The sequence below is a fragment of the Triticum urartu genome, chromosome 7A, assembly GCF_056163025.1.
Source record: "Triticum urartu cultivar PI428250 chromosome 7A, HENAU_Tu73, whole genome shotgun sequence".
NCBI lineage: Eukaryota > Viridiplantae > Streptophyta > Magnoliopsida > Poales > Poaceae > Triticum > Triticum urartu.
In genome coordinates, this window is record NC_141879.1 from 686,369,574 (window position 1) to 686,380,703 (window position 11,130).

The 11,130-nt window shown below is 40.7% G+C and overlaps 1 protein-coding gene across 1 annotated transcript; it reads right to left on the minus strand.

The window, feature by feature from the left end:
• Positions 1-229: 229 nt before the first annotated feature.
• LOC147961518 (uncharacterized) lies at positions 230-6,751 on the minus strand. Its single transcript, XM_087533837.1, has 2 exons — positions 6,635-6,751; positions 230-897 (listed from the first exon to the last, which is right to left on the minus strand). Exons 1-2 carry the CDS (start codon positions 6,749-6,751, stop codon positions 298-300), a joined length of 717 nt encoding a protein of 238 aa, XP_087389963.1. The 3' UTR covers positions 230-297.
• Between the last annotated feature and the right edge of the window lie 4,379 nt (positions 6,752-11,130).

Below are 11,130 nucleotides of genomic sequence, written 5' to 3' on the forward strand. Positions count from 1 at the left end.
GTTAAAGTGAGCTAATATATCAATATCCACTTCCTAGACCAATTAAAGTTGAGACATGACAACAAAAGATACATAGCCAACCTTGCATAGAGGCAAACTCGTTATTTTGCCAACAAAAGTAAAGCTATTCATACCATATGTTACTGGAAGCATCTCTCGCTTGTTCATTTTTGCCAAAAGAAAGACATACAATCAGCCTTGCGTAGAGGCGAACTTGTCATGTTTCCAAAGTCCTCGAAGGCACTACAATATCAAAAATGGATTTCTAATTAAATAAATTAGTTGTGAGATTTGAAATCAAAAGCTTGCAAGAATAGAGATGGTCAGATGGAACATACGGACAATGCAATAAAGAAAATCACGATGCAAATGCCCTTTCCAAGAACTTATTGCAGTAAATGTTTGAATAATACCCTTATGATCAACTGACTTGAATAGCTCCCACTCAGTGTAACATATCATCAAGTCATTGAACCATTCATCATTGATCTTGCTACACAGTTTAGTCTTGATAATCTTCATTGCTGAAAAAGCTCTCTCAACAGATGCCGTTGACACCGGCGATATCAAAGCCAACTCAATAAGTTTGTATACCAATGGAAATATCAAATGTTTCTCAGTTTCAACCATCTTCATGGCCAAACTTTGAACATCATCACAAGTAGAAAAAGAAGCATGCCGTTTCACTTGACTTATATAAGTGAGAAGCTGCTCTCTTATTGTTCCACGGTCATCATTGGAAAAGTCATCATGATAAATTTCAGCAAGACGCTCAAGCTTGTCAACATTAAACTTGGAGAAAGAATTATTGGGGTCAAGACATGAGAAGCAATCTTCAGTTTGAAGGTAGTTGCTAAACAAGTGGTAAAATTTATTGATGAAATTTGAAGTTAGTTGCTAAACAAGTAAATAAGAAAATGAGCTACAACAAGTGGCAAGTTCACAATACAGAACTCCTTGTATTCAGTTTGAAGGTAAGGAATATTGCATGAATACCACGGCCTGCAAGTTGCCCTCTTCTTACATATTTCGATTTTGTAGTTTCCAGTAGCCAATAAACAGATAGAAATTATCTCTACTCATGAATTCATGTTCACCCCCAACTATTCCCCCCCCCCCCCCCCCCCCCCCCCCCCTAAATTTAAGCCCTAACCCCTAACCCGACCTTGAACTCTCACGCCATGAATTGCATATCACACACCATAGTCTGCATGTGTATAATTAGTGCGTGTATCTCAATCTGTACTTTGCATCAATCCAACTTACCAGACCAATTATTCAGACTTCAGAGATGAGAGATCATTGGCCCTAATTTGGACAGAGATTTCTTACCGAAGAAAGTCGAAGCAGAAGCGGAAGCGGAAGCCGGATGAGAGGAAGGAGAGGCTGCGGAACGACCGGATAAATAAACTGCGTGGGAGCCTGGGGTCGCTTGCCGCCGGCCGTCGTCTAGGGCACAGCCTCAAGGCTAGCCGCCAGCGCCCCTCTGTCGCCCAGTCCTTGCGCTCACGCGTGAGAAATGAAGAGACATGAGAGAATTGGATAGGTCGATCCGTCATAGGTATTCCCTGCGTTGTTTTCTTTTGTTTTGACCTGGGCTGACTGCAAGTAGTACTCGTTTGTTGGGCTCTGAAGTTGTGAGAAACGAAGGCCCAGCGTTTTTTGCCCGGGTAAAGCAAGTTACCGATTAGTTTTAGGGAGCAACTAGTTAACGAGCACTCCTTTGGGAGCCTCGCAACGATCAGCGTCACTTGGCGCGCTCTCAGCCATTCGCCACATGTCGCGCTCTGGACGCTTCCTTTGGGTTTTATTTTTATTTTATTTTTCCGCACGCGTTTTTGGGTTTTTAAATGATTTTTCCGGGTTTTTTTATGTTTTGGTTTTTCTCCGGTCTTTCTTAGCTTTTCGATAAAAAAAATTAAAAAAAAATTGTTGCATGAAAAAACGCGTTTTTCTCGTGAAAGTCATGGTTTTTCTTCCGTGAGAGTCACGGCCGTGCCTTTTGGAAACGGAAAAAACGCGTTTTTTGTTTTTTTTCTTTCGCAAGAGGCACGGTTGTGATTTCACGAGAGTCACGGTCGTGCCTCTCGGAAAGGGAAAAACAAAACGCGTTTTCTGTTTTTTTTCTTTCGTGAGAGGCACAGTTTTGCTTCCGCAAGAGGCACGGTTGTGCTTACGCGAAAGTCACGACCGTGCCTCTCGGAAAGGGAAAAAAATACGCGTTTTCTGTTCTTTTTTCTTTCGCGAGAGTCACGGTTTTGCTTTCGCGAGAGGCACGGTTGTGCTTTCGCGAGAGTCACGGCCGTGCCTCTCGGAAACGAAAAAAACGCGTTTTCTATTTTTTTCCTTCCACGAGAGTCATGGTTTTGCTTCCACGAGAAGCACGGTTGTGATTTCGCGAGAGGCACGGGCGTGCCTCTTTCGGAAAGGGAAAAAACCGTGCTCCCAGTTCGGTTTTTTCGCTCGGTTTTTTCGTCCATTTTTTTTGTGAAAAAAAGTTCGTCAAAACCTATCAACATGGGATCTAGTTTTGAAGATCTCGACGCGAGGAATTCAATGGTGAAAATGGTTCGAAATTTGGACGCACAGTTTAAGAGATAAAATGTTTTGAATAAACGGATCTACGAAAAAAGGGAAAACTACCAGGTTGCGACAAGTGGCGCGCTGCATGTGCGCCACTTGTCGCGACCTGGGAAAATGGAGTGTTCTTTGCAACGAGTACTCCTTAATTGGTGATTTCGTTAATTTTAGCCTTTTATTTAATCTATCGATCGCTACTGTTACGAACCAGCCAGCCCAGACAAGTGAACAGGGTCGCTGGGCGGTGGCTCCGTTCGACTCCTCCTCAAGATTAAACAACCGCCACCTTTTCATAACCTTGCTCATGATATCACTTGTTAAAATAAATCCGAGGCGCATAGTTGATCTACCGAGGATCAAACAATCACACGAGCATGACAACGAGATTTGTTAACGATGTTCACCGATATGGCTACATCCCCGGGGCCTGACTAAGGACGTTCCTCCCCATGACACCGCTACAATACCGCATCCCGGTCGCCCAGGCGCCGGCACACGCGTCGGCTCCCCCTGCGTGCCTGTGCTATTATGTTGGCATAGGTTGCATCGTGTGTCTACCCTCGATATATATGAGAGCCCTAGGATACAAGTGTCTACACAACTTTTACTCTATCTACACACAGTCCAAAACCAAGTCCAACAGTAACCTACCTGATACAACAATATTCGACATAACTCTAACACTTAGATGGTCAAATTCTTGGATAATAGTGTTCAAGTGAAAAAAGAAGCGGGCAAGCTGCCATTCTACAGAAATGTGTAATAGTATCTTAATAACATAAAATATTACAGAGTGGTGTCGAGCCCGTTGAAGAAAATTGGAAAATGATCTACGTGTTTTATGTGTTTGTTCTAAACAGCCACCTTAAGCTCCCTTTCTCACTTGATAGCTAGTGTTAGAGTGCCGGACATATGGGTAGCGTTATTGAATTTATTTGTGTAGTTAGTGAGATTATTACTCTTTTTTTAGAACTAGTGACATTATCACTCCCTCCTTGTCAACTTATAGTGCATATAAAAGTTGATCAAAGCTAAGCTTAAATTATAGTGAGATTATTACTCCCTCCTTAGAAGGTCTTCCGCTTCTATACCATTTCACCATTTCTAGCAGAAATTCTGAATTCCTTCAAACGTGTACGCTGGCGTTTGGAGGCGTTTCAGAATGCCTCCAAGGCTCCTAATAAGGTACGTACGTGTTGTAGTTAAGCTCTGTAAACTTTGACTAAGCTAATAGAAAAATAAATACATGAGTATTTATAATACTACATCAATATCATCACTTTCATGAAGAAAATATTTACATAAACACTCATAAAGTAAGGACGTCGATAACTGTCACACGTGTGGCACAATGGCCATCCGATACACAACCCTGTGTGGCATACCCGCAGGCAGCCCACACGACGTTGTGTGGCGAACATTAGAATTGCCCACACGTGTGGTAGGAAGTCAGCTGGATCGAACGAATCGTGCAGTGCGATCGCTGCCACCACCCGAGCGTCCATCATATCGGCCCTACATGCCTTCTCTATGTTGGGCCCTACAAGCTTAGTAAAGAGAAAGAAGCCCCGGTTTTTTTCCGGCGAGAAAAAAAAGCCTATGATGCCATCCAACAACTTTAAAAGTAGAAAAAACTATGTGAATTTTCAGAAAAGTTGCCACTACATTTACGACTTGCCATCATGTTATTTTTTACAAAAATGGCAGGGTTTACCAAAACATATTAAATTGTCATGGCAGAAAGAAAATATGTTCCGAAAATGACATGAACTAAAATGTTCTATAGATCATCATCCGTACACTATAAGTTGCATGATGCATAGGCTATATTTGCCATGGACCATGGCAACTTTGTTGAAAAATGTTATATATATCATGATACCTAGACTTTCATGGGATGATAAACAAATAAAAACACCGTCTTGCTGTGATAATAGAGCCCAGATTTACCATCCTATAAAACGGAAAGATGAATTTTCCATAATAGATAAGAGTGACAAACAAACTAGTACTGAAAAATCCCAATGGTTCAAACCAAAAAAATGCCGTCGTACCAACAAGCAAAATTTGCCATGGTAAAAAAAGATATTTTTTATATTAAAAAAATGAACCAAACAGGAAAAGTTCATGGAAATTTGCATCTATATCATGGGGGCAGAAAAAAATGGATTAAAAAAAATTGTGTATGTTTTTCTGTGCCAATCAAACAACACAAAAAAAGATTAAAATTGCCATGGCAAGTGCATATACAAATTTACTGTTGGATTTTTGTCAAAATTGCCATGCTTATATATGATTTCTTTGCCATGATTGTGAAATAATAATAAAAAAATTAGAAATTACCATGGAAAAAACATGTTCCATGGTATTATTTTATCAAAACTTGCCATCTTTGTGTAATTAAATTGCTGTGTATATAAAACAACACGAAAAGAAAGATCAAAATTGCAATGGCAAAAGCGTATTCTAATTTTCCATGGAATATTTAATCAAATTTGCCATGCTAATATTAAAAAATTACCACGAATGTGAAAAAAATGATCAATAGTTGCCATGGCAAAAGCATGCTCAAAATTGCCATGGTATTTTACCCAAATTGCCATGATTGTGAAATAATAAAAAAAGATCAAAAATTGCCATGGCAAAAGCATGTTCAAAACTGGCCATGGTATTTTATCAAAACTTGCCATCTTTGTGTAATTAAATTGCCGTGTATGTGAAACAACACGGAAAGAAGGTCAAACTTGCCATGGAAATGCTTATTCTCATATGCCATGGATTTTTTTTTATCAAATTTGCCATGCTAATATAAATAAATTTGCAATATAGTGAAATGTTATAAAAATGATGAATAGTTCACATAGCAAGGGAATGTTCAAATTTGCCATGGTATTTTACCACATTTTGCCATATTTGGTGTCATTCATTTGCCATGTAATGGAAATAACACAAAGAATTGTCAAACTTGCCATGGAAAAAATGTATATTCGAATGCCATGGCAAAATGCATATTCAAATATTTTGTGGGTTTTTTTTATCGAATTTGCCATGCTTATGTGAAAAAAATTGCCATGAATGTGAAATTATACAAAAAATGATCAAAAATTGCGATGCCAAAAGGCATGTTCAAACTTGCCATGGCGTTTAAACAAGACTTGACATCTTCTTTGGTATTAAGTTGCCGTGTATGTGAAACAACACAGAAGTCGCCATGAACATGGCAACATATTAAACTACATTTGCCATGCTCTCATAGAACTCGAATTGCCATGTTGCAAAGGAAAACATGGCAACACATCCTATTTACATGGCAAACACAACCCTTTTGTTAGTTCTGTGGCAACATATCATGGCAAATCTAAAAAGTTGAGTTGCCATGGCAACTCAAAACTAAAAAGTTTGGCATTTTAATAAAAATAACACGGCAAATTTGCATGTGTATTTGCCATCGCAATATTTTCCATCATTTCTTTGTGCTATTTTTATCCGTGGCAAATTTGTTAAACATTTTTCCATGGCAATTTGTTCTAAATTTATGTCATGGCAAATCTGTTATTTTTTTCCATGACCAACACTCTAGTTAGCCATGGCAAATCTGTAACTTTTTTTTCACATGACAAACACTCTAGTTAGCTCAAAGGTAAATTTGCCATGGCAACTATACCATCGGGGTGAGGGTAAATGTGTCACCTGAACTAACTTGCCTCTTCAAAAATTAAGAGCAAAAATCATCATATTCCTCAACATGCTGCACAACCATCAAGCAAAAATGGTAGAGGCATACTAGAAAAGTCATAGGAGAGATGACAAACGTACTGTATGTGCTGGCCCATACATGCAATGGTGGAGCTCGCCGTAGAAAAGTGAGGCATAAGAATCGCTCCAGCTTGGGCGCGTGCTACGCTAGACGACGGCGCACAGCAGCGCCACGAGCCACGGGAGCTCGCCTCGAGCATGCAGCTCGACCACCAGTTGCCACTGGCCGAGCGCATCAACACCCGCCGCATCTGGAAGTGGCCGCCGGCGAGGAGGATGCAAAACTCGCGGCAGACACCTGCGCGCCCATGGCCGGGCCCATTTGCACCCGTCGCATCTGGAAGCGCCCCGCCGTCTCGAGGCCGCCACGCCCGAAGATAGCGGTGGTGACCTCCGCCTGCCGGCCCACCCCCATGAAGGATACGTTGTCGCCTGCTCTGTCGTTCGCGCCGCGGCTATCGCCTCCCCTTGCATCGGTGCCTTGATGACCTAGTCACCGCAGCCCCCTTCCCACGTGGGATCTGGAGAAGTTTGTAGTGTTTTAGAATTTTCCAGAATTTAACAAGTAAATCTGACATGGCAATGTAGGTACTTAATTTACCATGGCAAGTGAAAACTATATATTGCCATGGCAATGAAAAAGTGTAGAATCTGCCATGGATGTGTAGTTATATTTGCCATGTCAACAAAGATAGAATTGCCATGACAAATATAAAAACAACAAAATTTGAAGAACCTACCATGAGAGCATTACAAAGGAAAGTTGAAATTTTCCATGTTCGGAAAACATGAATGTGATGGACTTCATGAGATCACAATGCACAAGAAAAACACATAAACACATGGCAAAAAAACAACACATGACACGGACGACGGTCTAATCCTCTCCGTGAAGATTTGAATTGCCATGGCAACTACTATGTCCCATCCAATACTAAAAACATGAAAAAGACGGATTGAAAATTACCGTGGCAACTATGGATTGAACATGGGAGGATTGATATAAAAAACTATCACAAAACATCATATTGAAAAATGAAAACAAAAAACTGATCATCAATTGACAATGATCATCGCACTAAAAAATGGGCACCTTGGCACAGGTTGTTCATTTATAAAACAAACGAATCTTCTGAATGCTAAAACATGGTAAGGTATAATGAAGGTTTAGGTAAGTCAATTACAATGTGGCTCACAACACAAACTGCATGATGCCGAAAAACAACACAAGTACTCTGACAGTCGAAATCTGACAACTCAAGGCACGTTCACCAGCCACAAATTCAACGGGCACAACGCCTTCGTTATCAATATTGAGGGAAGGAAGCAGGGGTAAGACGTAGCTCACCTTGGGGACATGCTGGTGAGCACGGAGGAGTCCAGTGAAGAAGGACGATGGCAGGAACTAGAGGAGAGCATCGGTGGCGAGCCCGCCTCCACTACGCAGGCCCGCCTCACACTCGCGACGCCATCCTTTCGTCGATGGAACTCCTCTCTGCAGTGGCCCGCCTCGGCTCTGCTGCCACCGGCCATGGGAACGGCTGCGCGGGGGAGGTTATGATGTCGGGCACGCCGTGCGCTTCCACGCCCTCGAGCAATCCACCGTGCGTCTCCACATTGTCGTTGATGCACGTTGCGCCAGCCCCGCCGCTGCCGACCCCGTGCTGGATGCGGGGGCTGGTTGGAGGGCATTGGCACCCTCGCCGTCGCCTGGTCGCAAGGGATGGTGCCGGCGGCACCCGTGGCCTGCCTTGCCAGAAGCATCCCTGCTCCGTCGGCTCCTCGTCCGCGACGCAGTGCCAAATTGAGGCGGAGGTGCGCGCGCTCGATGCGGAGACAACGAGACCCGACCTGACCCGCCAATCTCGGCGACGCCGGCAGCCCGTCTTCATATCCGGCGATGAAAAGGGGGAGAAGACAGTGAGGAGTGTTGGGGAAGGGAGCCGCTGGGGAGGGGGTGAATGGGAATTGTTCCATCGCGGTCGCCGGCGAGGACGCCGGCTACTTCACGGAGCCGGAATCTTCTCTCTCAATCATCGGGATCCTCTCTCTCTTTCTGCTCACTCGCTTTGTGTGGGGGTGGGTCAACGAGAAGGATGCGAGTGAGCGAGCGAGGAGTGGACAGAGGACAACGTTCGGGCGAGGACCCGAACAACCCGCACGATCGCTATTGCTGACGTGGCTGTGCGCCCTGCTTTAAGATTGATGCAGCGCATCTAATGGTAGAGAGGGCGTTCGGACGAAGTGGTCCCAGCCCACATGTGTGGGCGTTATCATTTAGGTAAACTAGATGATTTCCCGCACGTTGTTGCAGAATGTTTTGCAATATTTCAATGAGGTTTTGGTTATATGAAAAATGGATCTTTGAAATAGTAGTTTTTGAACTTATATATAAGAATTAAATGCTAATAGCACAATAATGGAATTTTTCATGCATGCATGTTTGCATGTTGAGGTGGATTTTTATTATGCATAGTTGCATGTTGAGGTGAGCCTTTTTTCATGCATGTTGAGTGATGAGGTGGTATGCTTGCATGTTGAGAGAAATATGTTAGTGGGGGCTAGCTATTTAGATATAAAAGATTAATTAGGGATAATTAACACTGGATCCTTCCTAATTACTACTATTGGTGAAATCTTCATGAACTCAGAAAGAAACCAAGGAGTAGGTATAGATGTGCATGTGCATGCAGTTCATCTTCATCAATGGGAGGCAATCACTCAATCAACTAGACCATTGATGGTGTGCGTTGTCACGCCCATCTATTTTGGCTCTTATAATTTTTAGGGATGTGACATGATTTGTATACACATGTTTGCAATGTTTTGAAGTATTGTGCTTTCTTGCAGTTTTTGATTATCTCCATTATTTTTAAAAAAGTTGTGTGTATAAGAGAGGAATCATTACTCTAATGGACTCGTAGTTGGTTCAAGTTTGGGTTTCAAGTGTATGAGTTTGAATTAGGGTGATTGATGGATATATGTTTTTTGATTCAAAAAGCACCTGGCAAAGGTGCATGTCACAACATAAACATAAATAAAAATAATGAGAAAATAGGCATTTTTATAAAATATATGAACACTGAAGATTTGGAAGACACATATTATCTAAACAATCTGAATGCAATTATGACTTTGTTGATGGCCTACAAGATTTTTTTTACTCTAATAGATAAACATTCTACAACTCCCAACTGAGAAGCATTACACTCGCACATATAGCTCTTGTTGCCAAGTTTACAAAAAAATGAGGTTAAACATGACCTCAGCAGGAAGCCGACGCTTGGCCTCATCATGATTCTTCTCGAATAACATATCTACCATTTTATCGCCTTAGTTCTTGATAGATGGGCCATGGGCTGAAATTTTAAACCTAATGCAGACCGGTCTAGGAAACAAACACTTTTCTCTCAAAAAATAAAAAACCAAATACTTGCCCTAAATCATGGGGCAAATGTTATATCTTGCTTATAGCAAAACTAACATATGCCTCACTGGAATTTACCCCCCACTTATAGGTATTGGGCTAGCCCATTTTCGTATATTTTTCCTCGTTCACTTGTTTTGGTCGAGTTCGTTGGATTTGTTAGGTTTTGCCCGGTTTCTTTTTGTCCTTTTTTTTGTTTCTTCACTAGTTTTCCTATTTTTTCTTTCTTCACTGGTTTTCTTCATTTCTTTCTCAGTTTCATTGGTTTTACTTTTCTTTTTCTCTGTTTTCACCATTTTCTAGTGTTTTTCTCTCATTTTTACTTTGTTTTTCCTTTATTTTTTATTTGGTTTTCCACTCTTTTATTTTGTTTGTTTCTTTGTCTGTTTTCATTGGTTTTCGTATATAAATGAGAAATGTTTTTTGTATACACATTTTCACATATTTCAAATGCTCTATTAGCATTTGCCAAATATTTGATTAACATTTTACACCACTTGATTAACATTTTATAAATAGATGATCAACTTTTTACATACATATTGTATATTTTTTGTATACACGAGAAACATTTTTCTATACACATTTAAAAAAAATCAAATGGTTGACTAACATTTTTCAATATTTTCATACCGATTGTATATTTTTTATACATAAGAAAACAAATTCTATACACATTTAACTTTTCAAATACTTGAGTAAAAATTTTCAGAAAGTTTATTAACATTTTTTGAATGCTTTATTTTTTTAAATACATCATAAAAAACTCATACACATTGTATATATTTTGTATACATCAGAAAACAAATTCCATACATATTTATCATGTTTCAAATGCTTGATTAACATTTTTAAAATGAATAATTAATATTTTTTAAATACATGATCAACTTTTATCATACAAATTATATAATTTCATATACATGAGAACCATTTCTTCTATACACATTTAACATTTTTCAGATACTTGATTAATATTTTTCAATTCTTTTATGCAAAGAGTTGTTCGTAATGTATATATTTAAAATATTTGAAAGTATAAACCAAAGTAAAAAAAGAAAGCAAAAGACGACAACAAAAAACATAGAGAAAAAATAAAAAATAAAAAGGTAAACGTTTAGGAACGGCGAGCCGACCGAACCACTGCGTCGGTCGGTCGCTGGGGCAGCGCCAGCCACATGCGTAACTAGACCCACCCCCACCGCCCAGCCTTGTTTTCTCCCAATTCCTCTTTTCATCTTATCCTTTCACGCGTCTTTGATTCCATTCGCCTAGCCCCCTTTCTTCTCGGCTCCATCCCCACCTACCTCCTGCGCTCAGCAGTCATGGATGAGCTCCACCTCTTCCATCACCTCTCAAGCATGACC

What these genes read in the sequence shown, in the direction of transcription:
- LOC147961518 (XM_087533837.1), bottom strand. Translation starts at nt 6,751, where the DNA reads ATGGGGGTGGGCCGGCAGGCGGAGGTCACCACCGCTATCTTCGGGCGT. An exon ending in GCCCGGCCATGGGCGCGCAG is followed by an intron (nt 898 to 6,634) that starts GTGTCTGCCGCG and finishes TTACTTGTTTAG; the next exon opens with CAACTAACTTCAAATTTCAT.